This window comes from Ranitomeya imitator, chromosome 3 (genome assembly GCF_032444005.1).
Source record: "Ranitomeya imitator isolate aRanImi1 chromosome 3, aRanImi1.pri, whole genome shotgun sequence".
Taxonomy (NCBI): domain Eukaryota; kingdom Metazoa; phylum Chordata; class Amphibia; order Anura; family Dendrobatidae; genus Ranitomeya; species Ranitomeya imitator.
In genome coordinates, this window is record NC_091284.1 from 787,481,148 (window position 1) to 787,508,239 (window position 27,092).

The window sequence follows — 27,092 nt, forward strand, 5'->3', positions numbered from 1 at the left end:
ACGGAAAAAAAATAAATAAAACGATCAGTCGTTGGGGTCTTTTGAGACCTGTTCATTATGGAGTTAACATTCTATTATAAGCTTTAGTTTTAAATGTTGTGTTTTTGAGGCTTTGATTTTTGTGTTTTTTTTTCTTCAAATTTCACTAGAGGTAATTGGGGGGTCCCGTAATTTATATGATCTGTAGTGAGTATGATGGTCAGAGACATCCTCTGACCATATACTTTGTCTGATCCATTGTATACACATGAAATTGTATGGACAGTCCGGCTGTATCCTCGTGAATAAATAATGGGGGTTCCATCACGGGTGGTTGGGGGGCACAGGTGACTCGTCTCCTTCTGCTGATTATTTATTTATTGTCCTTTGTCTGCCATCCGAGCGCAGTTGCGGTGAGCCATGGATTTCGGTGGAGACCAGACAGATAAAGGTTAGGCGTTGTTCCAGACATAGGAATAAATCATATCCTTCACTCATTATTAGGAAAAAAAACGCTACCACTGACTGGAAAATTGGACAGCTTGATGAGGACATTCTGATATAAGATGTCTGCTTACTGTATGTACAAGTAGCATATTATTATTATTATGTGTTTTTAAAACATCTTCGATTCCATGGTGCTGTACATGTTAAAAGTACACCTAAAAAAATACATAAATTACAATGAACAAACTAATAGTGATAGACTGGTACAGAGGAGAGAGTACCCTGCCCTCGAGGGCTTACAGTCTACAGGGTAATATGTAGAGCATGGTAGCTCGAGGGTTGGAGCAGCTCCTGGGGTAGTGAGATGGGCATTGCAGGCTGTAGCTTTCCCGATGAGTTTTCAGGTTTCGTCTGAAAGTTCAGAGTGTGGAAGACAAGAGGACAAGTCATGGAATGCCAGAGGATTGGGGAAGTTTTGGAGGCAAATTGATGAGAGTGGAGGAGAGGAGTAGACATAGTGAATCAGAAAAACTACCTCCAATAAGAAACGTATATTTGCCAGTGCGAGTCGGCAGCGGATGTATGGGGCAGAGTGAGAGCTCCCCACATCCGGAAGATAATAATAATTGTGTCTTACAGCCACGACCTGCCTCCAACAATTTAACTTTTGTTAGGTTGTTTAATCTTGTGTTGTGTCAGTATGGGGGTTCGTCGTTCTATATTCGCCGATCGGTTCACCCATGACGTGATCATAGGTTAATGATGGGGTTTTTTGACAACTGGGGGGTCATCTGAAGCCCTCTATGTTTGTCATTACGGAGCTCCCTGTGGTTGGGCTTCAAAGGAGACCCTGATTTTCACTATATACAGCAATGCTGTGGTGCTGCTGTATATAGCATAAGAGATCAGACGATCGCATGTTCCCTAAGGGGACTGAACAAGAGCAGTAAAAAAAAAAAACGTTGAAAAAAAAATATGAAAGTTCAATTCTCCTCTCTTCCCCCATGAAAAATAAAGATGATGACAAAAAAAATACGCACATGGTATCGCCACGTTCTTAAAAGTCCAATCTGTCAAAATATAAAAATAATTAATCCTATCGGTGAACACCGTAGATAAAACAAAATTCAAGAATGCCAAAATGACATGTTTTTGGTCGATGCAATATCACAAAAAAATTCTGTAACAAGCAATCAAAACGTCATATCTATCCCAAAATAGTATCAATAAAAATGTTGTCTCGTCCCGCAGAAAATAAGCCATCACACAGCTCCATCGACCGAAAAGAGAAAACGTTACGGGTCTCAGAAAATGGCGACACAACCCCAACATTTTTTTTTTTAACTTCTGATTTATTTTTTTACAACTAAATAATAATAATAATAATAATAATAAAAAAAACTGGACATGTTTTGTATCGACATAATTGCTTTGATGAGCAGCATCCTATTGCAAGTTCTTTTTTACCACAAAATGTACACTGTAAAAACAATTCCCCAAAAAACGTCAAAATTGCAGGGGTGTCGGGGGGAGATCACTATTTCTCTCCACATGGAATTTTTCCCTCCATCTTCATGTACATTATATGGTAAAATCAATGGTGTCATTCAAGAGTACAACTCGTCTCTCAAAAAAAATAAGCTTACATAAGAACTTGTGTACCTGGGAAGAAGGTGAGAAATAAAACGAAAACGCAAAAAAACGAAAATTGGCCGTGTCATGAAGGGGTTAAGGAAATCAGAATCAACTTAAACGAATTATTTTTTTTTATATATATTTGTCATTTTTAGGAACGAGTGGAGAACCTGTAAATCTTGTGACCAACTTATTTGGCTTGGGACTGCCGGCCGAGTGGCACTTGTACCAGTACCATGTGGATTTTAACCCTTCCATTGCCTCAATAAGATTGAAGGCTGCTTTGCTGTACAGTCACGGGGATATCATTGGATCTGGCCGCGCTTTCCATGGTGACATACTTTTCCTCTCAAGGAAACTTGCAAACAAGGTAAAAAAAATGATTGCATCATAGTATAGTAATTGTACTATGTCTATACAAGAGTCTTCACGTCCCCAAAGAAAGTAGAACCTCAGCACCAATTAGTTTTTGCCCACAAGCATGCAATGGTGCTCGCTATTTAAGGGCTGTGATCCCATCATCCTTTGTATCCTACAGAATTGCTGGTTGTGTAGCAATTACACAAATTCATGCAAAAAAAAAAAACTCTTACAAAATACTAGGAGCACTATAAAAAATAGCTGCAAAAATGTCACAAAAAATTGAAAATTGAATAATTAGTTCCTACAAAAGTCCTAAATTTCTGCTCATCTAAAATCTCTTAGGCTACTTTCACACTAGCGTCGGGCTCGGCCCGTCGCAGGGCGTCGGGCCGAGGTTACCGACGCTAGCGTTGTTTGCGCCACACAACGGGTGCAGCAGATGCAGATTTTCATCGCATCCGCTGCCCCATTGTGAGGTGCGGGGAGGTGGGGGAGGAGTTCCAGCCGCGCATGCGCGGTCGGAAAAAGCAGTCCGTCGGCAGCAAAAAACGTTACATGTAGCGTTTTTTGCTCCCGGCGGTCCACCACAACACGGCGCAACCGTCGCACGACGGTTGCGACGTGTGGCAACGCGTCGCTAATGTTAATCTATGGGGCAAAAACGCATCCTGCAGACAACTTTGCAGGATGCGTTTTTTCCCATAAACGACGCATTGCGACGTATTGCAAAAAACGCTAGTGTGAAAGTAGCCTTACCAGATTTTCAGTGTAGCTGGTCCTGTGTAGGAGCAGAGCGTCCACAAAGAGCTCTGCAACAGATGGAATTGTGAAATTAGAGTTGTGCAACACTATCACAGAGTGTGTAATGAAAAAACCTCAGACAACCAACTTTTGTATTCATGCCTTTCCCAGGGAGCATCGATTTGGATAAATGTTGGATTACGGCTTAACACTTGTAATTTATGCCTCGTAAATAAATTATGTGATGCTCTATAATCCAGTGTATCCAATAGTGTAAAACCATTACCAAATTATTTGTCTAAAAAGCAATTGGCATATTCACGCATTTAGAATACGTAAAGATACGTAAAGATATTGCCCTTTGAAGAAGCCAAAAAGGCGAAACCCTGGGATGGGCAGGATGCTGAGTGTATGGTTTTTGGTTTTTCGTAATTAGATTATGTTGATGCGCTGACTAGCCTGTGCTCTTCTGGGAGAATGCTAATTGAATTTTAGAATAGCAATGTGTTAATGGTTTTACACTCTGTTTAGGCTATTCTGATTTACAGAGAGTCAAACAGTTTATTTGGAGATGAACATTCGAGAACACCCTCCCAAGTGTAAAGCTGTAATTGTAACACCGTAATCCACTGTGCCATGTCTGTCCCATCTTTGTCCACTTCATTTCGTGGGCTCAGCAGGGTGACAATATGGTAGCCCTGTTTTACTCCTGGGACTTGTGGTTATGCCCAGCCTGGAATGTAGGAGATTAATTCTTGGCTAGTTAGTGTTTCTTGCTGATGTCAGCCCTGGGTGAGGCTTTTTTACTATTTAAACTCCTGAAAGACGGTTTCCAGTGCCAGTTATAGTGCATACAACTCTGGTTTTCTGCTGTCTGTTTGCTCCTGTTTTGCCTGTATTTACCTTGTTCTGACCTCGACCTATTATCTGATGAATCTCCTGCCCCATTATTCTTCCTCACTTTTTGACCTGTTTCCAACCTCTCATGACAACTCTCCTGCTGCCAGCTTGCTCCATCAGCCAGCAGTCGACTCCTTAGCTCCAACTCATGGACCCCTGTACAGAGATTAAAGGGCAGGTCATCCCCTAGGATCTGGCAGACGGAGTGGTCTCCTCTAAGCTTGTCTGCAGAAGCCCTATTAACATCTGACAGGTTTTCAAGGCAAAAAAAGACAAATTAAGGAAACAAATATGTGCAATATTTTGGACTTTTATAGGGACTATTTATTACATTTTTTGAAATATTTTTGCATCTATTTGTTATTGTGCTGTGATTACTTTACAATCAAAGTATTTTAGCTGAACACCAGCAAATCTCCAGTATAGCGAGGATGATGGGATTACTACCCTTAGCAGTATTCAGAATTAATAGAAGGACTGACAGGACATAGTATTAATACAGAAGCCAGTGACCTTTACTTTTTGTTTTTTATTAAATAATTTTACTGTAATAGTGTTCGGTGGTCCTAAAGTCCCAGGAAGAGGAAGTTTTTAAAAAACAGGTTATACTGAATCTTTTCTCACAAAACCATCTAGCAATGTCCTCAGCTGCTCCTCCTGCTTTATGTCATGGTAGCCACAAAAACCTCATTGACATATTATTGTCGGCAAATAGGGCTATAGTTAGCCCATCCAAATAGAAAGATAGAGAGGTACCCACTCTAGAATATGTATATACAAGGAGAAGCAGGAGCTTTTAGGTACAGTAAGTAAAATGCCATATTTTATTGAAAGTTCACATAAACCATTAAATACACAAATCACCATCAAAAGAACACATATAAGGTGTGTTCCTGCATATATCTATGTCATGGTGCCTGCAGATTGGACTGCATTTGCATGGTGACAAGCTGCTTTTAAAGGGTATGTATGCAGGTGCAAGCAATAGTTTTGTTTGACCATTTAATTACTATCTACGTAGTCTCATTCTGTAGAAATGTATTACACCCTGGTTCTTGTTAGCTGATGGCTGAGCCTTGTAAAGGTATCTGTGCTCACAGCAATGGTATTCACAAGATATGTCATCTTTATTTCTGTAGCTCCTGCATAGACCACTTCTGCTTACTCCTGGCCAAGTAACACACCATGAGATCAATATAAAACGAGATTAACAAAGAGCGGACCCTCTACAGGAGAGAGGTCCCTGCACATAAGAGCTCACACTCTTTATTAGAGCCCATAAGAGCTAGTAGTTCGTTAGCTTGACTACTTTCAGAACTGCCCTAGAAGAATTGTTCACACAAAACCCCAAAAATGGTCTAGACAAAATTGTTGGCACCCTCAGCTTAATATTTGGTTGCTCACCCTTTGGAATAAATACCTGCAATCTATCACTTCCTATAACCATCAACAAGCTTCTTACACCTCTCAGCTGGAATTTTGGACTATTCTTCTTTCATATGTTTTTTGTAGTATATATATAGTGATAGTTAGTTTTTTCTATCCCTGTGTCTTACATCACATCTGAGGGGAGGGCCTGTGTTGCTGTATTATTGGTATCACATATCTCTACAAGTTATTTTCAGCCATCTGGCCTTCTGTTTCTTTACCTATCTCTTATAGGGAAAAGGTAGGAGACCAGGGATAGCCGTCGTACGAGCAAGGGCGCCATTCTCGACATCTCTTAGGGTGCCAACCTCCGCATCTAGGTAGTATCAACTTGTAGGTATATATACATTTTTCTAGCCTGGAGGGATATTTTCACTTATATTAATACACCCTTACAGTTGCTACTTGATATTACTAATTGTTTTATCACATATTCATTAGGTTATCTGCATTTAGTCGTGTGGGGCATTCTACCAGTATATATTAAGGTTTTTTGTAGGGGACTTTATTCTTATCCCCTTAATAGGACTGTACGTATTAGATAGGGGTTTTTTGTAAGTTTTTTATGCTTACTTTTTCATTTTTTGTTATCTAATAAAGTATATATTTTTTATGGGGGTTTTTTCTAGCTGTTAAACATTGTTATTTTCCCTTAGTTCATTTGTTAGCCTAGTAAGTCGTTTACTATTCTTCTTTCTCAAACTTCTCCTGGTCTCTCATTTTTTGAAGGCGCCTTCTCCCAACAGAAATTTTAAGCTCCCTCCACAGGTGATCAATTTAATTTAGATCCAGACTCACTGCTGGCCACTTCAGAACTCTCCGTAGCTTTGTTTCCATACATTTCTGGGTGCTTCTTGAAGTATGTTTGTGGTCATTGTCCTTCGAGAAGACCCTTAGGATGGAAACCCATCTTTCTGACACTGGGCACTACATTGTGACCCAAAATCTTTTGGTAACGATCAGATTTCATAATGCCTTTCACACAGCCCCAAAACATCTTTGAACTTCCGCTATATTTGACTGTAGGTACTGTGTTCTTTTCTTTGTAGGACTTATTCCGTTTTCAATGAACAGTAGAATGATGTGCTTGGACTCCTCTGTCCGTAAGACACTTTCCCAGAAGGATTTTGGCTTACGTACATTTTGCCAAACTGCAATCTAGCTTTTTTATGTCTCTGTGTCAGCAGTGAAGTCCTCCTGGGTCTTCTGCCATAGCATTTCATTTGATTCAAATGTGGACGGATATTTCACGTTGACACCGATGCTCCCTGAGCCTTCAGGACAGCTTGAGTTTCCTTGAAACTTCACTGGGGCTGCTTATCCACCATCTGGACTATCCTGTGTTGCAACCTTTCATCAATTTTTCTCTGGCGTCCACATCTTGGGAGATTGCCAGGGGTTGTAAATTTCTTGATTATGTTGCACACCGTGGACAAAGGAACATCAAGATCTCTGGAGATGGACTTGTAACCTTGAGATTGTTGATATTTTTCAACAATTCTTGTTCTCAAGTCCTCAGACAGTTCTCTTCTCCTCTTTCTGTTCTCCATGCTTAGTGTATCACACACAGACACACAATGCAAAGATTGAATCAACTTCTCCCCTTTTTATCTGGTTTCAGGTGTGGTTTTCATATTGCCCACACCTGTTACTTGCCACATGTAATTTTGAATGAGCAACACATGCTTGAAACAAAGTTGTTTATCCATAATTTTGACAAGGTGCCCAGCAATTTTGTCTGGCCCATTTTTTGGAGTTTTGTGTGAAATTATGTCCAAGTTTCCTTTTTTTCCCTCTGTTTTTTTATTTTGTTCCAATACACACAAAGGAAATAAACATGTGTATAACAAAACATGTGTAATTGCAATAATTTTTCTGGGAGAAATACTTCATTTTCGTCAACAATTCCAAGGGTGCCAAGACTTTCGGCAATGACTATCTTGTTATGTGATGCTTTGTGTGCACATCTGTGTATTGTTGGAGAATCAGACATTTGTTACAGCAGCCAGTAATGGCTTCCCTCTAAGTGATGGAAATAGCTTGTTATCACTTGTAGTGCCGTGTAGTTGGTGATAATGATGTTAGTGACTACAATCTCTCCCCATATACCCAGCTTGGCCTGGCCATGAGTTACACAGTTAGCAGTTCAGCTGCTTTCACCCTTGTGCTATTTAATAATAAAACTAGCCTTAGTAATTTGTATAAAGTGTAATCATTGGTGAAGCTGGAGGGATATTTTTCGTTTTTAGGTAACAGAACTGACAAGTACAACCAGAAACGGGGAGGTTGTGAAGATCACGGTGACCCTCACAAGCACTCTGATGCCTGGATCCCCCGTCTATATCCAGTTCTTTAGCATCCTGTTTAAAAAGTAAGTACAGGAAGGGATTATTAACTGGTTCAGGACATAAGACGTATATTTGCGTCATATGTCGTGTACCTGACTTCCATCGATGAGTCTGCACCTTTCCCTGAACATGATGGCTGGTTTAATCAATCATCATGTGCCCTTAACAGTCGCGGGTTGATCGATGCTCCGCCTACGGCTGTTAACTTGTTAAATCCTACAGTCAATCACTGACAGCGAGATTTAAAACACGCTGGCATATTATTCCGAGTGCCCATCGAAACCCCCGTCACATGATCGGGGGATGCTGATAGGTTGTTATGATGACTGCCGAGTGTGTGCAGAAGACCCCTGTGCCTGTCATTACAATACTGCTGTGAACGTCGGTTCGTGGCCGGCATTCATAGGAGAATGTGATTTTAGCTATACATAGCAGAGCTGAAGCCCTGTTATGTGTAGCACAGGCGATCGGGTGAATGATCTCTACAGAGGAAGAGACCGACTTGTAAAATTTCAGGATATATATATATATATATATATATATATATATATATATATATATATATTTTTTTTTTTTTTTATTTATTTTTTTTTTTTTTATAAAAGGTAGTGAAATAGAAAGTAACATTTAAAAAATGCACATAAACCTTCCTATATTGGACAGAATTTACACTCCTTGGTTTACAATGAGGAAGGTTTCTGTAAGAGTCACAGATATCTACACGGCCAAATGTAATAAAATGTAATATACGGTTAGCGCCCCTTTACCTTTGGACATCTCTGTTGTCTCTGTACATCTCTTCCTCATTTCTAGTATTCCACGTACATTTTTATCAAAACACAGCAGAAACTGTAACGTCTCTGACACTTCATCTTGTGTCACATCCTCAACAACCTCACGATCTCGGCGGCTTCGTGCACGGCAATTTGTCTTTGTATATAGCAAATAATTGAACCCTACGAAGCGCTTTACTCTCCGGGGAAATAGAAAACGCAGGAAATGCTGAATTTATAGGCAGCCATAAAAAGATGCTGCTGTCTATAGGCTTCAACCTGTGCATCCTACGTATTCTTGTGTGCATCTCTTCCCTATTGTCACACACAATGGCGACATATTGTATAAATATACTGTATTAATATTCCAGACTTCGAAACACGATTATGAAAAAATAAACCCCCAAAAAAAGACATTTACACTGTTTTGTGTGACCATGTTCTATGGGCAAATAGAACATTTTATACATTTTTTTCTTATGATTTATATTGTTCTATTTTATGTTGTAGAATTTATATTTATATATTTTACTTTTATTTTTAGGGTGTTTAAACATCTGAATATGTACCAAGTGGGACACAACTACTTCAGCCCATCAGATCCCATAAATATTCCTCAGCACAAGTAAGGGAAATTGTGATTTTTATTATAAAGCTGTTTTTTTATTCATACACATGTAGTATTGATCCCTTAAAGGGATTCTCTAAGAATGTAATAAAATGGCCCTCCGTTATGTGACTCAAACAGTAGCCTGTCTTAGTGATGTGCCAGGATGAGTTGCAGTCTAAAGAAACACAGCCCTTGAGCACTGTGTCTCAACTCACAGAGCAGGTGTATCATAAGCACACATACTGGTGAGGTAACATAGTAACATAGTTACCGTATATACTCGACTATAAGCTGACCCGAGTATAAGCCGACCCCCCTAATTTTGCCACAAAAAACTGGGAAAACTTAATGACTCGAGTATAAGCCTAGGGTGGGAAATGCAGCAGCTACCGGTAAATGTCAAAAGTAAAAATAGATACCAGTAAAAGTAAAATTAATTGATATATCAGTAGGTTAAGTGTTATTGAATATCCATATTGAATCAGGAGCCCCATATAATGCTCCATACAGTTTGATGGGCCCCATAAGATGCTCCATATTAAAATATGCCCATATAATCCTGCATAAAGGTTAATAGTGGCCCCATAAGATGCTCCATAGACACATTTGCCCTATATAGTGCTGCACAAGCGTTATGGCCCCATAAGATCATCCATACAGTCACTTGCCCCTTATAGTGCTGCACAAATGTTATGGTTCCATAAGATGCTCCATACAGACACTTGCCCCATATGCTTTTGCTGCGATAAAAAAAAAAAAAATCACATACTCACCTCTCGTCGCTCAGACCCCCGGCACTTTCAATATTCACCGCTCCTTGTTCCGGTGCGGCTCCGTCTTCAGCACTGACATTCACGCAGAGGGCGCGCACTGACAATGTCACCGCGCCCTCTGACCTGAGTGTCACAGCCAGAGGACGTTGAAGACGGAATGAGGAGCGGTGATTATCACGCAGTGCTGCGCTCCCCTCCCCGTATACTCACCTACTCCTGGCGCGGTCCCTGCACGTCCCTGCTTCTTCCAGCGCTGCTTGTATTGGAGGTGGAGCCGCATATTCATTACTGTAATGAGCGGTACCATGTGACCGCTCAGTACAGGAAGAAGCTGCAGCGCTGGAAAAAGCAGGGACGTGTAGGGACCGCGCCAGGAGTAGGTGAGTATAATTAGACAGCCCCTGCTCCCCCTCCCCTGCCGACCGCTGGGTATGACTTGAGTATAAGCCGAGAGGGAGACTTTCAGCCCCAACAAATGGGCTGAAAATCTCGGCTTATACTCGAGTATATACGGTATTAAGGTTGAAGGAAGACTTTAAGTCCATCTAGTTCAACCCATAGCCTAACCTAACATGCCCTAACATGTTGATCCAGAGGAAGGCAAAAAAAAACCCATGTGGCAAAGAGTAAGCTCCACACTGGGGAAAAAAATTCCTTCCTGACTCCACATACGGCAATCAGACTAGTTCCCTGGATCAACGCCCTATCAAGGAATCTAGTGTATATACCCTGTAAAATTATACTTTTCAAGAAAGGTATCCAGTCCCCTCTTAAATTTAAGTAATGAATCACTCATTACAACATCATACGGCAGAGAGTTCCATAGTCTCACTGCTCTTACAGTAAAGAATCCGCGTCTGTTATTATGCCTTAACCTTCTTTCCTCCAGACGTAGAGGATGCCCCCTTGTCCCTGTTTCAGGTCTATGATTAAAAAGATCATCAGAAAGGTCTTTATACTGTCCCCTCATATATTTATACATTAAAATAAGATCACCCCTTAGCCTTCATTTTTCCAAACTAAATAGCCCCAAGTGTAATAACCTATCTTGGTATTGCAGACCCCCCAGTCCTCTAATAACCTTGGTCGCTCTTCTCTGCACCCGCTCTAGTTCAGCTATGTCTTTCTTATACACCGGAGACCAGAACTGTGCACAGTATTCTAAGTGTGGCCGAACCAGTATCCATCTTCTCTGATACTATCCTGAAACCGTTCCGGCCGTACCTGAACCAGAAACCACACTGGCATTATCTGAAAATGAAACTGCTCTTGTGGCACGGGAACGTGATATTGCTACAGTGGTCCCTGAACCAGAAACCGCTTTGGTGCTGCGTGACCGTGAAACCACTCCGGCGGTATGTGAACCCGCATCTGCGGTACCAGAATTTTGATACCGCTCCTGCGGTATCTGAACCTGAAATCCTTCTGGTGGTACCTGAACCCGCGGTACCAGAATCCTGAAACCGCTCTGGCAGTATCTGCTCCGGTTCCAGAGTCTGTACCTTCTGAACAAGCATCTACATCAGTACCATCTGTATCCGATCCTGCCTCGGACTCCAATTCCGTTTTTACTATTCTTACACTTGGGGCCAGCTGCTGCTGAAAAGGGGACTGCCCTCGGAGTGGTACATGACGGTTCTTGTCCTGTCACTGACCTTCTACGACAGATACACTATGTGTGCTTATGGTACAGCTCTTCTGTCAGTTGAGACACAGGTCTCTGGAGCTGCGTTTCTTCAGACTGCAGCCCATTGTGACAAGACCAGCTGCTGTGTGAATTATTTGACATGGGTCATTTTATTACATTCTTGGAAAATCTCTTTAAAGAGGACTGGTCACCAGATCAAAAGTGTCTTGTTTTTGCTTTTATTTTATTCCCATTGCTACCATGATTATTATTATTATTTTTTTTTTTTCATTCCGTCTTATCGTTCCCAATATACAGGCCTTTTTAATTAGTGCTACTTTTTATGTTATTTAGTAAGGGGGTATGACTCACATTGTTATCTGGGGGTGTGCTTAAGCATTATCATCATGTGAGCAACGCGCCATTGGTAAAATCCATAAAAATCAGCATTAAATTAAAAAAGCCCATATCACTGGAACCGTATCGTGGATTTAAAAAAAAAACAAAAACCAGAATACTCAGGGAAGAAGAGGGAATAAATTAAAAGGAAAAACTGGCGACAGTTCCTCTTTAATAGGTGTAGCTACAACTTACTATGTCACACCTTGGCCCTTTGGAAAGGTGGCCTTGTATGGAGTGCAGCAGCACTATGCAAGCAGTGTCCGCACCGCGGCATGTTAATCAGGTGTACCAATAACACATCTGTGCACAGTCTGTGCAGAACTGTAAGGGCTTGATTTTTTGCTGCAAAAAAATAGAAACAACATTTTTCTATATACCCTATAGCAGTGTCTGCAAAAAAAATTCCAAAGAAATCAGATAATCTATTCCTCAATCAGTAATGCCATTTCATAATGACATATTTCTAGTTCTGGCTCATCGTTTTATGATCTGAGACCCCACTAATCCTGAGAATAAAGGGTACCTGCGCTCATTCTGACCTGCATCCCCATCAAGCTTTCTCAGCTCTGAGGTTCAGACATGAGGTTTATTATTTTCTACCAATTTGCTAACTCTTATTAAAATAAGAAAATGCCTGTGTTATCAGAAAATGACAACATATTTTCATCTTATATGGTTAAATGCTTGATATTTTTTTTTTCTGTTTTCAACATATGAATTAAGAAAAAAAAATCAGAAGTATGGCCACTAGACCTTATACTAGACCAAAACTTCATTTTCTGTACAGAAGACTTTAACAGTCTCTTTATCATTACAGACAGAATCACATCATTCACAATAGGTTTTCTCACAGCTCACCTCCTCCACTTTTACAATGACCAATAACACAGGATCCACCATTCACAATAGGTGATGTCGCAGCTCACCTCCTCCTCCTGTACAATGACTGATAACACCTCTATATACAGTAGATAACACAGGATCCACCATTCACAATAGGTGATGTCACAGCTCACCTCGTCCTCCTGTACAATGACTGATAACACCTCTATATACAGTAGATCACAGGATCCACCATTCACAATAGGTGATGTCACAGCTCACCTCCTCCTCCTGTACAATGACTGATAACACCTCTATATACAGTAGATTACACAGAATCCACCATTCACAATAGGTGATGTCGCAACTCACCTCCTCCTGAACAATGACTGATAACACCTCTGTATACAGTAGATAGCACAGGAACCACCATTCACAATAGGTGATGTCACAGCTCACCTCCTCCTGTACAATGCCTGATAACACCTCTATATACAGTAAATAACACTGGATCCACCATTCACAATAGGTGATGTCACAGCTCACCTCCTCCTCCTGTACAATGACTGATAACACCTCTATATACAGTAAATAACACGGGATCCACCATTCACAATAGGTGATGTCGCAACTCACCTCCTCCTGAACAATGACTGATAACACCTCTGTATACAGTAGATAGCACAGGATCCACCATTCACAATAGGTGATGTCACAACTCATCCCCTCCTCCTATATAATGACTGATAACACCTCTATATACAGAAAATAACAGGATTCACAATAGATGATATCACAGGTCACCTCCTCCCACTTCCTTCACAACATCCTTTGCCTATATTAGAGCATGCTTAGGACACTTCTATCACGCTTCTGATGGAAGCAAAACGGTGCACAGCAAGACAGATGAGAAAGGGAGCTCTGCCACTACAGAAGGAAACAAGAGGCACCCCTGATTCTTGCCCTGCGCAACTCTGAGCTCCCCTAACATCTCTGGATGGGTTCTTTCACCCCATGTGATGATTACGTTCCTATCTCTGTCTTACCCTGAGTATCACCCTGGATACTGAGTAGGATAGCAGGATCGCTAGTCCTGCTCTAATGTAAAGATACAGAGGTGAAAGGGATAAAGGACAACCACAATCATACAAAAGTACTCACAAAAGAAATGGAATAAAGGAGACGGGGAGGCTAACCAAATGGGAGTATGGATATGAAGACACACACAAACTAACTTCACACATATTTCTCCTGATACAACTCCAAATGCCTGCTCCAAACTCGGCACACTCCTCCAACTCCAAACCAGGTAGTTGTAAGCTATCACTGGCAAGATCAGAAGCAAGGAGGAGGGTTCTTATACCTGCTGGGAGTAAGGAAGTCAGAACAGCTGATACAACCTAAGGCCGAGAACTCCAGGAGTCCAACTAAGAAGTTTAACCCTTGGAGCACCAGAGCAAAGAAAGCCAGATCTGCTAATAGGACAGTGAAGCCGCAGGTGCATGTGTCACCAGACGCTGCGATCTTCTACCCCCACTGTGTCGCGGTATCCCTGTAACAACTTCTATACAAAAAGGAGGCAGTATTTTGGTGCTAATTTCTATTTAAGAACTGGAAGTAGGATTCAGACATTCGGCCTATTGGAGAGTTTGAAAATTGCAAGTTTTTTTTTTTTAAATTTATTTCTTTAGTATAGTGATATAAAAATAATACATCTGACTTTTGCACAGGACTGGGTAAATATTAGCGTAAAATGCTTGTCCTAAAGATCATCTGATCACACACCTCAGTAGTTGTACAAATAGATTTTGTAGAAAATGCGAAGGAAAATTTTGAATTATTCCTAAGGCCTCTTTCACACATCCTGATATTTCTGGTGCTGGAAAAACCAGTATCTGTGTACGTGTGTTTTATACGTGTGGCAACCGTGTGCTGCATCAGTATCACATGTACCGGCGCCTGAGAAAAGCCAGCGTAGTTCACGCTCACGCTGATAAGCTAATTTTGCACAGAAGGATTGTTGAGTAGGACACTATGGATTCTTACTTCGGACAGTTGAGGGATATTGTTGCTTTTTTTTATTTTTGTTTGTTTACAGGGGACAATGGCTTTGGGGGATTGGGTGATACGGTGAATATAATGTGATTTGTTATTTTATTGTTAATTTTACACTTGAATACAATTCTCAACTTTCTCTATCGCCTCTCATTGGGGGACACAGGAACTATGGGGTGTATGCTGCTGCCACTAGGAGGCTGACACTATGCACAAAAAAAGTTAGCTCCTCCTCTGCAGTGTACACCCCACCGACTGGCATTATGCACTCCAGTTTAGCTTAGTGTCAGTAGGAGGTGGACACGGGTCTTTCATTAGACCTTTATCTACCTCAATGTACGTCGTTTTCTTTCAGGTTTTCTGGAGGGATTCAGGGTGAACAGTCACACCTGTAGTCCCACAATATGGACTATGAGTACGGCGTGTACTGCCACCCCGTATCCTCATAGATCCCTCAGCAGGACCATGATCCTAGCACACAAGCGTGCTTAGAAGTCCGGTCCTGGCTCCGTCCCCCACCCACCAGAGCCTGTCGGTTGCGGAGACGAGGACGTCCATCAGCTCCTCTGGACGTCTCATTCCTCTTCAGGTTAGTATCGGCGTGGGAAGTTTGAGGTGAGTATTTCCCCATCCCATCCCAGATCTTTCAAGGGGGGGTCTTGCTAGGGGCTCCCAGAATACCTGGTCATCGCTCGCACCCAGATTGCAGCAGCACGGCCCGGGATTGCTGTATTGCGCAGTGGCCTTCGCAGGCAGGCACGTTTCTTCTTCCCATGCGGCAGCTGCGGCCCCTCTGCCTTCTATCCGGTGCGGGGCCTTTACAGGCCGCCGCGCCGCTTCCTAGCCCTGGCGCCGCGGTTTTTAATGGCGGCCGCACCACCTTCTCCTGTGAGACAGCCCTGACAGGCTGTTGTGCCGCTTCTTCCTCGTGGTTTTAATGGGGCCTCACTACCTTCTCCAGCGCGACTGCCCTGAAAGGCTGCCCCGTCGCTTCTCCCTGCGGCACACTGCTCTGACGCCGCAGGTTTCATGGCGGCCACTCTATCCTCTCCAGCGTGACAGCCTTAGCAGGCTGCCGTGCCGTTTTTCTAACTGCGACGCACTGCTCCGGCGCCGCAGCTTTTTCCTTCGACGGTCGCCGGCTTCCAATTTAGGCCCCGGCTTCGGCCCGGGCCTACTTTTGGTGCCGCGCTCTGCCCACTTCCGCTTTCATCGGGCGGGCTTTCTCCCACCTGACAATCTCTGTCTTGCACTCTCCGCCCACCGGCGCCATCTCGGCTGACTCCGCCCCTTCCTCTACGCCGCTGCTTGGCGCCACACATCGCGCTCCGCACTTTCCAGAGCGCACATTCTTGACCTGCGCCCTTTCAGCGGTCACCATCTGCGCGGATTGCAGCAGGAGTTCTACTTCTCTCCGGAGATCCACCCGCAAGCCGGACAGCTTCCTCCACCTGGTATCCGTTTTCTCACCTGCCGTGAGTAGCTCTGCACTGCAGACTGACACCTCCCTCTGCTCCCCTGTCCCCTAACCCTCTGGCATTTCTTCAGGGACCTCTTCAAAATGTCTACCTCTAAAGGGGGCCGCTCTCATCCTCCTACTTCTTCCTCTTCTGTCTTAGTCAAGTACTTTGCATGTTCGTCCTGTAACTGCAAACTTCCCTCAGGTCAGTCCTCTCCGCTCTGTCAGGCCTGCAGCAACCCGATTGTTCCCACCGCCCAGGTTCCCCCGGCCGATCTGCCCGAAAGTGATACCCCCATCCCAGGCTGGGCCTCCTCTCTGTCACAATCGGTGGCAGATCTAACATGGATGTCTCAAACTCTGGTGTCCGTGCTGGATCGATTACCTCTGCAGACCCCCGCAGTGGCCAGCGGGTCGCAGGAGCCTCTGTCCGAGCCCTCCATGATAAGCCGCAAAAGGTCCAGTCAGGAACGATGGTCTGAGTCCTCTTCCCGCTCCATCTCGCCACACGGCCCTCCTCTGCAGTCGGCGTCCTCCCGATCCTCCTCCCCTGAGTCTGGTGAGGCGTTCTCTGATGCGCCCTCGGAGGATATTTCGGAGTTGGATTCTAACCAAATCGCCACCATGAGGGATATGGTCCAGAATCTCATTGGAGCTATAAACCAAACCTGTGGCATCAAGGAACCCGCAAATCAGGCGGTTTCGTTTAGACGGGCTAAACCTCCTTCCAAGTTTTTCGCTCCTCATCCTGAGTTCGAGGAAATCATGAACAGAGAAAGAGAGAACCCGACTAGACGTTTTCAGAGGGGAAAACGCCTTGGTGTTTTATATCCTTTTTCTCCAGAACTTACCGCCAATTGGACGGTCTCTCCCTCGGTGGATCCCCCTGTTTCAAGGCTGTCCACCAACACGGTGCTTCCATTGTCTGGCGGAGCATCTCTGAAGGATTCTAATGATAGAGTTATAGAATCCTTTGCGAAGTCAGCCTTTGAAACGGCTGCAGCTGCTCTATGCCCAGCCTTTGCTTCCACTTGGGTTTCGAAATCCATATCCAAATAGGCCAAATAACTCCATCGAGATATCCTGGACGGGGCGCCACCCGGACAGCTGGCGGAACTTGCCAACCAGATTTCTCACGCGGGTGAATACCTGGTCTCTGCCTTTCTGGATGCCGCGTCTTGTGCGGCTCAGGCGTCCAGCAATGCTGTTATCATCCGCCGGACCGTTTGGCTCAAGGCCTGGCAGGCGGACTTATCTTCCAAAAAGTCTCTTACCAGTCTGCCCTTTCAAGGCTCACGTCTCTTTGGTTCCAAGCTGGACCAAATCATTAAGGGCGCCACCGGGGGTACAAATTCTCTTCTCTCCCAGGCTAAACCTCGTCGCCCTCCTCCTAGACGGCAATTTCGGTCGTTTCGGCCTTTTCGACGCTTCGTGGCGTCACACTCCTTTTCTCAGCAGCAACAGAGGCCACAGGCACGTCAAGAGAAGAAGACGGTATCCTTTAGGCCCACTCTGTCCTGGCATCCTCACTACTCCCAGGGTAGATCCTCCAGGTCCAGGACTGGAAGATCCACCTCGGCATGACTCTCTGCAAGACCCCAGCCCACCTCCCAGGCTGGGCGGCCGTCTCCTCTTCTTCAGGGTAATCTGGATCTCCTCAGTAGAGGACGCATGGGTTAGGGAAGTTGTATCCTGGGGATACAAGTTAGAGTTCGTTTCACGACCCCTTGATTGTTTCCTCGAATCCCGACCTCCAAGAGATCCCGCTCTAGTTCCCGGTTTCTTCGCAGCCATCGGTTCTCTCCTCAAAGCCGGGGTAATCGTTCCCGTCCCAGAGAAAGAACGGTTCACAGGTTTCTATTCAAACCTTTTTGTGGTACCGAAAAAAGACCGCAAGGTCCGCCCCATTCTGGACCTCAAATTGCTGAACAAGAAAGTTTGTCTGCAGCACTTCAGGATAGAATCCCTTCGTTAAGTAATTGCTTCCATGGAGGCTCAGGAATTTCTGTGTTCCATAGATATTCAGGACGCCTACCTCCATGTCCCGATATTCCCCGGACATCATTGATTCTTGCGCTTTGCGGTGCTCCAGGAACATTTTCAGTTTGTCGCCCTGCCGTTCGGTCTTGCAACCGCCCCAAGAGTTTTCACGAAGATCATGGCGGCGCTGATGGCCATCTTGAGGGTGAGAGGCCTGGTTCTGTTTCCATACCTCGACGACATCCTCATCAAGGTTCCGTCCTTTTCGCAGGCTCACGAAAGTCTGTCCATCGTTCTCGACACCCTAGCCCGTTTCGGGTGGCTGGTCAACCGGAAGAAGTCCTGCCTTATTCCTTCTCAGCGCATCATCTTTCTGGGCATGATCTTCGACACTCGTCAACCAAAGTCTTCCTTCCCGAAGACAAGAGATCCATCCTTCGTCGGGACATACGCTTGCTCCAGGGTCCTCGGCCTCCTTACTTCCGATCGGCCATGAAGGTTCTGGGGAGGATGGTAGCAACATTAGAAGCGAATCCCTTTGCCCAATTTCATTCGCGACCCCTTCAGCAAGCCATTCTGTCTCGGTGGGACAGGTCTGTCTTCTCCCTGGATCGTCCGATCCGACTCTCTTCTCGGGTCAAATGGTCTCTCAACTGGTGGCTGACGTCTCCTCTCATCTCCCAGGGCAGGTCCTTCCTTCCAGTTCACTGGCAAGTGGTGACGACGGACGCCAGCCTGCTCGGCTGGGGTGCGGTTTTTCGCCACCTGACAGTTCAGGGCCGTTGGTCGGCGCAGGAGTCAACTCTGCCGATCAATGTCCTCGAGATTCGGGCCATCTTTCTGTCCCTCTGCCACTGGGAAAGGATACTCAGGGCCCTACCAATCTGAATCCAGACGGACAACACCACGGCCGTGGCATATGTCAACCATCAGGGGGGGACCCGGAGCTCCTTGGCCCTGGCCGAGGTATCCAAGATCCCCCTCTGGGCAGAGGCAACGGTTCCGATGATATCCGCGTGCATATCCCCGGCGTGGACAATTGGGCCGCCGACTTCCTCAGCCGCGAGGGCCTCGCGGCAGGGGAATGGTCCTTGCATCCGGAGGTCTTCCATCAGATTTGTCTTCGATAGGGGACTCCAGACATGGACCTCACGGCGTCTCGAATGAACAGGAAGGTTCCGCAGTTCGTCTCCAGGTCTCGCGATCCTCTTGCAGTGGGCGTTGACGCTCTGGCCATTCCTTGGTCACAGTTCGTGCTACCCTACCTGTTCCCACCCCTTCCATTACTTCCCAAACTGTTGAAAAAGATCAAAGCGGAAGGGGTGCCGGTCGTTCTGATCGCCCTGGATTGGCCCAGGAGAGCTTGGTTCGCGGAGCTCGTCAACCTTCTCGCGGACGCTCCCTGGCGCCTTCCAGACAGGCCCGATCTGCTGTCTCAGGGTCCAATCTGCCACCCAAATTCTCGGTCGCTCAGTTTAACGGCGTGGCTGTTGATACCGCAGTTCTAAGAGCGTCCGGCCTTTCAGACCGGGTGATTCACACCATGATCCAGGCTCGGAAGCCTTCGTCTTCCAGGATCTACTATCGTACCTGGAAAGCTTACTTTCGTTGGTGCGAGTCCAACCGCGTTTCATCTATGTCCTTTTCCCTGCCTTCCTTCTTGGCCTTCCTTCAGGCAGGACTGGATTCGGGCCTGGCTCTTAGTTCCCTGAAGGGCCAGGTCTCTGTGCTTTCCATCCTTTTTCATAAGACGCTATCTTCTCGGCCACAGGTTAAGACCTTCCTTCAAGGAGTAGCCCATGCTGTCCCTCGGTACAGGGCCCCTGTGGATTCATGGGATTTAAACCTGGTACTGGACGTTCTGAGGGTTTCCCCTTTTGAGCCTCTCAGGGAGATTCCCCTGTCAGTTCTATCTTGGAAGGTGGCCTTTCTTGTGGCCATCATTTCTATCTGCCGCGTTTCCGAGTTGGCGGTCCTGCATTGCCGACCTCTGTTCTTGGTCATTCACCAGGACAAGGTGGTCCTCAGGCCTCCGCCTTCCTTCCTTCCTAAGGTGGTTTCCACCTTCCACCTCAACGAGGACATCGTTCTACCTTCCTTTTGTCCAGCTCCGACTCATCCTCTGGAGCGATCGTTGAACAAGCTGGACCTCGTCAGGGCAGTGAGGATCTACCTGGCTAGAACGTCCGCTTTCCGGAAGACGGATTCTCTTTTCGTCATTCCTGATGGCACGCGCAGAGGCCTACCGTCTTCTAAGGCGTCTATTGCTCGCTGGATCAGAACGGCAATTCTGGAGGCTTACCGGGTCAAGAACAGAGTGCCCCCTCCTGGGATTAAGGCTCACTCTACCCGGGCAGGCGGCGCCTCCTGGGCTCTGCACCACAGGGCTTCCGCCCTACAGCTTTGCAAAGCGGCAACCTGGTCTTCCATCCACACGTTCGCCAAATTTTACAAGGTCCATACCTACGCTTCGGCGGACGCCAGCCTAGGCAGAAGGATCTTGCAGGCGGCAGTGGCGAGTCCTCTGACCTGATGGAAGTCTGTTTTTCCCACCACAGGGACTGCTTTGGGACGTCCCATGGTTCCTGGGTCCCCAATGAGAGGCGATAGAGAAAACAAGATTTTTGGTTGCTTACCGTAAAATCTGTTTCTCGGAGCCTCCATTGGGGGACACAGCACCCTCCCAATGTTTCTCAGTTTCTGTTGTTGTATGTTCTATGACTGTTCTCACGTTTACAGTTTTCATGTTGGTAGGTTATGATTTCAACCTTGCTGTTTTTTTCTCCTGCTTTTCCACTAACTGAAGTGCATAATGCCAGTCGGTGGGGTGTACACTGCGGCCGCCATGAAACCTGCGGTGCCAGAGCAGTGCGCCGCAGGGAGAAGCGGCGGGGCAGCCTTTCAGGGCAGTCGCGCTGGAGAAGGTAGTGCGGCCCCATTAAAACCACGAGGAAGAAGCGGCACAACAGCCTGTCAGGGCTGTCTCACAGAAGGTGGTGCGGCCGCCATTAAAAACCGCGGCACCGGGGCTAGGAAGCGGCACGGCGGCCTGTAAAGGCCCCGCATCGGATAGAAGGCAGAGGGGCCGCAGCTGCCGCATGGGAAGAAGAAACGTGCCTGCCTGCGAAGGCCACTGCGCAATACAGCAATCCCGGGCCGTGCTGCTGCAATCTGGGTGCGAGCGATGACCAGGTATTCTGGGAGCCCCTAGCAAGACCCCCCTTGAAAGATCTGGGATGGGATGGGGAAATACTCACCTCAAACCTCCCACGCCGATACTAACCTGAAGAGGAATGAAACGTCCAGAGGAGCTGATGGACGTCCTCGTCTCCGCAACCGACAGGCTCTGGTGGGTGGGGGACGGAGCCAGGACCGGACTTCTAAGCACGCTTGTGTGCTAGGATCATGGTCTTGCTGAGGGATCTATGAGGATACGGGGTGGCAGTACACGCCGTACTCATAGTCCATATTGTGGGACTACAGGTGTGACTGTTCACCCTGAATCCCTCCGGAAAACCTGAAAGAAAACGACGTACATTGAGGTAGATAAGGGTCTAATGAAAGACCCGTATCCACCTCCTACTGACACTAAGCTAAACTGAAGTGCATAATGCCAGTCGGTGGGGTGTACACTGCAGAGGAGGAGCTAACTTTTTTGGTGCATAGTGTCAGCCTCCTAGTGGCAGCAGCATACACCCCATGGTTCCTGTGTCCCCCAATAGAGGCTCCGAGAAACAGATTTTACGGTAAGCAACGAAAAATCCTGTTTTGTCCCCTGATCGCAGGCAGAGCATGGGACAATGACGAGCGACGCCTTCAGCACCCAGCATCGGAAGACAGCGCTATCAATACCGCTGATTCCCAGGCGCCAGTACGTGTCACACTGATGACACACGGTTGTCATTAGTGTACAGGACATTTAGCGGCGTGTGCTGCTGCTAACAAATGGTCATGTCAGCGTGTCTTGCCCACGGACCCATGGTCCCTGGAAACACATTGAAATGTGCGCAGACCCATTCACTTTAATGCCTCTATGTTTGTAAGTGTCTCCTGTACATGTGGAAACTGTCACACCTACCGGAAACACTGGCGGGTGAAAGAGCCCTAGAGAAGCAAAAAGAAGTTAAAAAAATAAAAAGTGAATCCATGAAGATGAGTTCATTTTAGCCAAGCATTTCATAATTCAGTTAAGTTATTTCTAATTTATACCACAGAAGGACAAAAGTATGTGAACCCTTAAGATCATTTCTCATTTCAAGACCATGGGTATTAGGCCATGTTCATACGTTTAGTATTTGGTCAGTATGTTACATCAGTATTTATAAGCCAAAACCAGGAGTGGGTGATAAATACAGAAGTGGTGATGTGTTTCTATCATACTTTTCCTCTGATTGTCCCACTCCTGGGTTTTGCTTACAAATACTGAGGTAAAATACTGACCAAATACTGCTAGTGTGAACGTTGCCTTAAAATGAACCTTCAGTCATCTTCCTCCTCATATGAAATAGCCATTATTGTGTGTGCTTTTGTACTTATCTAGTCTACTACGCTATAGTGTCCCACTAAAGTATGGACACCGCCTGAATGGAGGCCAACGGGAGTCCAAAATTTCATATTTTGGACTCAGTTTGCCTGTGAAGTCAATGGCTTTGTCGGTAGAATGTGTGAATTCGTTTTTTTTTTTTTTTTTTATTCAAATGAAAGATCCCGACCGAATTTTGAGCAATGACATAGACGTCTTAGGGACCCGATCTTAATCTAAAAATTAAAAACTGACTATTGTAGAAGCCCTCCTCCTCCTTCAATCAAAGTTTTTATCCTCTTAAATATATTGCACTCATCATATTCTACAGCGCTCTGCACTTACAATTGCTCTTTTTACTTTTCTACCCAGGTAATTCTTTCTTTTCCATTAGGTCTATGACATCACGTGATTGTAATCTGACTAGCGGAATCCTTATAAGCTCTATGTAGAAACAGGAGGTCAATTTTCCTTGTATGAGTCATCATTGTAAAAGCCTATGACTTACAGTAGAAGGGAGTAGCTTGGTCAGGAGTTGAACAGATGCATGACTCATGCAGGGGAAATAGTCTTCCTGTTTCTGCATATAACATAGAAAAGAGAAGAATTAGCTGGGTAGAAAGACAACATGAGCAATTGTAAGCACACAGTTCTGTATGATATGGTGAGTGCAATATATTAGGAGGATAAAAACATTGCTAGGAGGAGGAGGAAGGCTTCTTTAACCCCTTTCTGACATTAGACGTACTATCAGGTTGAGGTGGTATGGGCCCCTATGACAACCGATGGGATAGTACGTCTAACGCGATCAACCACGCTCACGGGGGGAGCGCGGCTGGGTGCCAGCTGACTATCACAGCTGACATCCGGCACTATGTGCCAGGAGTGGTCACGGACCATTCCATCAAAATCTGCATTCCAAAATGCGACTTCTTCCCTTCCGAGCTCTGCCATGCGCCCAAACAGTAGTTTTCTCCCACATATGGGGTATTGGCGTACTCACGACAAATTGTACAACAACTTTTGCCGTCCAATTTCTCCTGATACCCTTGGTAAAATAAGACAAATTGGATCAGAAGTAATTTTTTTGTGAAAAAAAAAGTTAAATGTTCATTTTTTTTTAAACATTCCAAAAAATCCTGTGAATGTGGTTTTGAGCACCTTGAGGGGTGCAGTTTTTAGAATGGTGTCACACTTGGGTATTTTCTATCATATAGACCCCTCAAAGTGACTTCAAATGTGATGTGGTCTATAAAAAAAAATGGTGTTGTAAAAATGAGAAATTGCTGGTTAACTTTTAACGCTTATAACTCCCTAACAAAATGTTGGTTCCACAATTGTGCTGATGTAAAGTAGACATGCGGGAAATGTTACTTATTAAGTATTTTGTGTGACATATTTCTGTGATTTAAGGGCATGTAAATTCAAAGTTGGAAAATTGCGAAATTTTCAAAATTTTCGCCAAATTTCCGTTTTTTTTTCACAAATAAACTCAAGTATTGTCAATGAAATTTTATCACTATCATGAGGTACAATATGTCGCGAGAAAACATTGTCAGAATCACCGGGATCTATGGAAGTGTTCCAGAGTTGTAACCTCATAAAGGGACAGTGGTCAGAATTGTAAAAATTGGCCCTGTCATTAACGTGTCAACCACCCTTGGGGGTAAAGGGGTTAATGCCATTTACCTGCAGGCTGGACACTTAAGTCACTGTAGCCCTCTGCCCATGGGTAGATAGAAATAGAAGGTGTGTCTGATAAAGTCCTGTGATTACAGCAGCATGGGCACAGATGCAAGTAGTGTTTGCTCTCATTTTGGTGTTAAAAATTGGTGAAATCAAGAATGTGATATTGAAAGCTGTAACAGATTTATCGTCCAGCATGTTCCACTGTGTGAACTTTTTTATGTATTTTTTTTAATACTGTCTAGTCTACTTTTAGGCTGTCGCTGCCTGTACATTCAGATATTAAAAGTCTAACCTGTCCTTCTTCATAGGCTGTCCCTGTGGAAAGGATTCTCTACAGTAGTCTCATTCCTTGAGAAACAGCTGACCCTGAGCGTGGACGTGAGCCACAAAGTCCTGCGCAACGAGACCGTGCTGGAGTCCATGATTGAGCTGTTCTCCAGGGTCCCCAAAGAGAGGTTCACCGAAGTCTGCGAGAAAGAGTTTGTGGGGATGGTCGTGTTAACCAGGTACTGATCATAAAAATTATTTTTCCTTTTTTTTTTTTATTTTTTTTTTTTAATTTCTTTATTTTTTAAACTTTCAATTTTGCACTTGCACTTTGCACTCATCATTTTGGGGGCAGTTCTTTTTTGTCTGTGTTTGGGGGAAAAAAAGTATTTTTTTTAAACTAGGTACAACAATAAGACCTACAGAGTGGACGATATGGATTGGTCTACCAAACCCACAGACAGGTTCCCGAAAAAGGACGGCACTCAGATTTCCTACGTGGAGTATTATAAACAGGTATTCAGGATGCCATGAATATGGCTGCCTTGTAAGTACTGATAGATGTAGGACACGTCAGGGTGCGGCTCTTCTCTACCGCGGGGGACGATGTTAGAGCAGTTTAGATAACAGACAAAGGGGAGGGTACAGCACTGCGCTGGGGCGGGACCAAAGCAAGAAGCACTGTGACTGTAGGTTCACGGCACTGGACACAGATCCCTGCCGGTCAGCGTTAGGTCTTCCATCTTCCCTGCCCAGTTGCACAGGTCATTAATTTGCAAAGCCGACTCTTACTATCAGTCATTAATTACTGTATCACCTTTGCACAGAATTTTATCTTTATTGTTCATTTGCTTCCTAAGTGCAAAGTTAATCACTTTCTAAAGACTTTTCATTAAAACATTTTCTTCCATTTTGTTCCTGCAGAGAGCCCATAAATCCTTTTCTTAGCCGAGCAATCTGCAAAAATATTAACGATCTGTCAGATCTCCTGATTTCTGTATCTGATCTTCCCCTCCCCTCAGTGTTAGACATAGCAGCTGCGAGGGATGTTGCGCACAGATCTCCATGATGTGGACAAGGGAGAAAGCAGGTATAGTCTCGGGGAGGGCAGATAAAAATAGGCCCTAAAACACTTGAAGAGAAAATGAGTGCAGGATAGAAGCTGTGCTGATACATAAGTAAGGACAGCAGGGATCACATCCAGCATGTATTACTGAGAGAGACACCTCCCACAAGATAAAAATCTGAAAAAATGAATAAAGATTTAGTAATATTTTATTAGCTTAATGTAATCAGTAAAATACATACAAAAAATGTTTTGTCGTGTCGTAGGTGGTGTCCGTAGCCTTTATTCACTAACTTATATTGGAGTGTTGAGACAATAGTTTTTACATTGCATTTTGCCTGATAAAGTTTTAATGTTTCCAATGACTTAGCAGAGGGAAAGTTTATTTGTTGTAGGACAAGTTGTATTTTGTTAGACTCACCATTTTGTGGCACCTATAAGATATTGGGGAAAAATGTTTTTACGTTTATTTTGGGGTAGGATGTAGAAAAAAACATAGCTCTGACAATTTGGGGAGATTTTCTTTTACAGCTTTGACTGTATTTTACGTTTTGTTAGTCTGTTTTATGAGTTTATTATACAGTAATCTGTCAGACTTTTGTCTCTTTTATTCCAGCAATACAATGTGGAGCTTACTGACTTATCCCAGCCCATGCTGGTGAGCACCTTGAAGGTGAAGAAGGGCGAGGGGTGCGACGTTCCCCGGGTTGTTCACCTTCTCCCAGAACTATGCTATCTGACTGGTAAGGGGCATCATTTATAACTCAGGCGACCTCTATATAAAATTGTATCGGCCGAACTACAGAGGTACATAGAAGCGAAAAGGCTCTTCTAGATTATCCTGTAGTTGTACAGTCCTGTAACTTGCAGAAACAGCTCCACACCTATCCATGGTGGTGTCAGGTATTGCAGCTCATCTTCAGTAAAGGAAATGGGGCTGTGCTGCAATACCAGACATGGCCTGCAGACAGGTGTGGCGCTGTTTATTGAAGAAAGCAAGTATTTTGGTAATACACACACAATAAAAGCCTTATGACGGGAGGTGGACTTTTGCTTTTTCACATTTTTAGATGGCATTCAGTCACATAGAGATAATAGGCCGATCTTCACAACCTACAGCTGTCCATAGATGTGCGACAGCTGTCAGCCCTAATGTGCATTCAGTGGAGCAAGATGAGATAAGCGGCCGATAGACCCATGGCGCCG

General features: G+C 44.8%; 1 protein-coding gene across 2 annotated transcripts in view; it reads left to right on the forward strand.

The window, feature by feature from the left end:
• Positions 1-27,092, forward strand: part of PIWIL4 (piwi like RNA-mediated gene silencing 4) — a 214,488-nt gene that overhangs the window by 93,515 nt on the left and 93,881 nt on the right. For both annotated transcript variants that reach the window (XM_069759169.1, XM_069759170.1), the window contains exons 5-10: positions 2,217-2,431; positions 7,743-7,864; positions 9,159-9,239; positions 24,862-25,059; positions 25,225-25,336; positions 26,503-26,629. In XM_069759169.1, the coding sequence (XP_069615270.1) occupies positions 2,217-2,431; positions 7,743-7,864; positions 9,159-9,239; positions 24,862-25,059; positions 25,225-25,336; positions 26,503-26,629 (855 nt within the window). The remainder of the gene's footprint in view (positions 1-2,216; positions 2,432-7,742; positions 7,865-9,158; positions 9,240-24,861; positions 25,060-25,224; positions 25,337-26,502; positions 26,630-27,092) is intronic.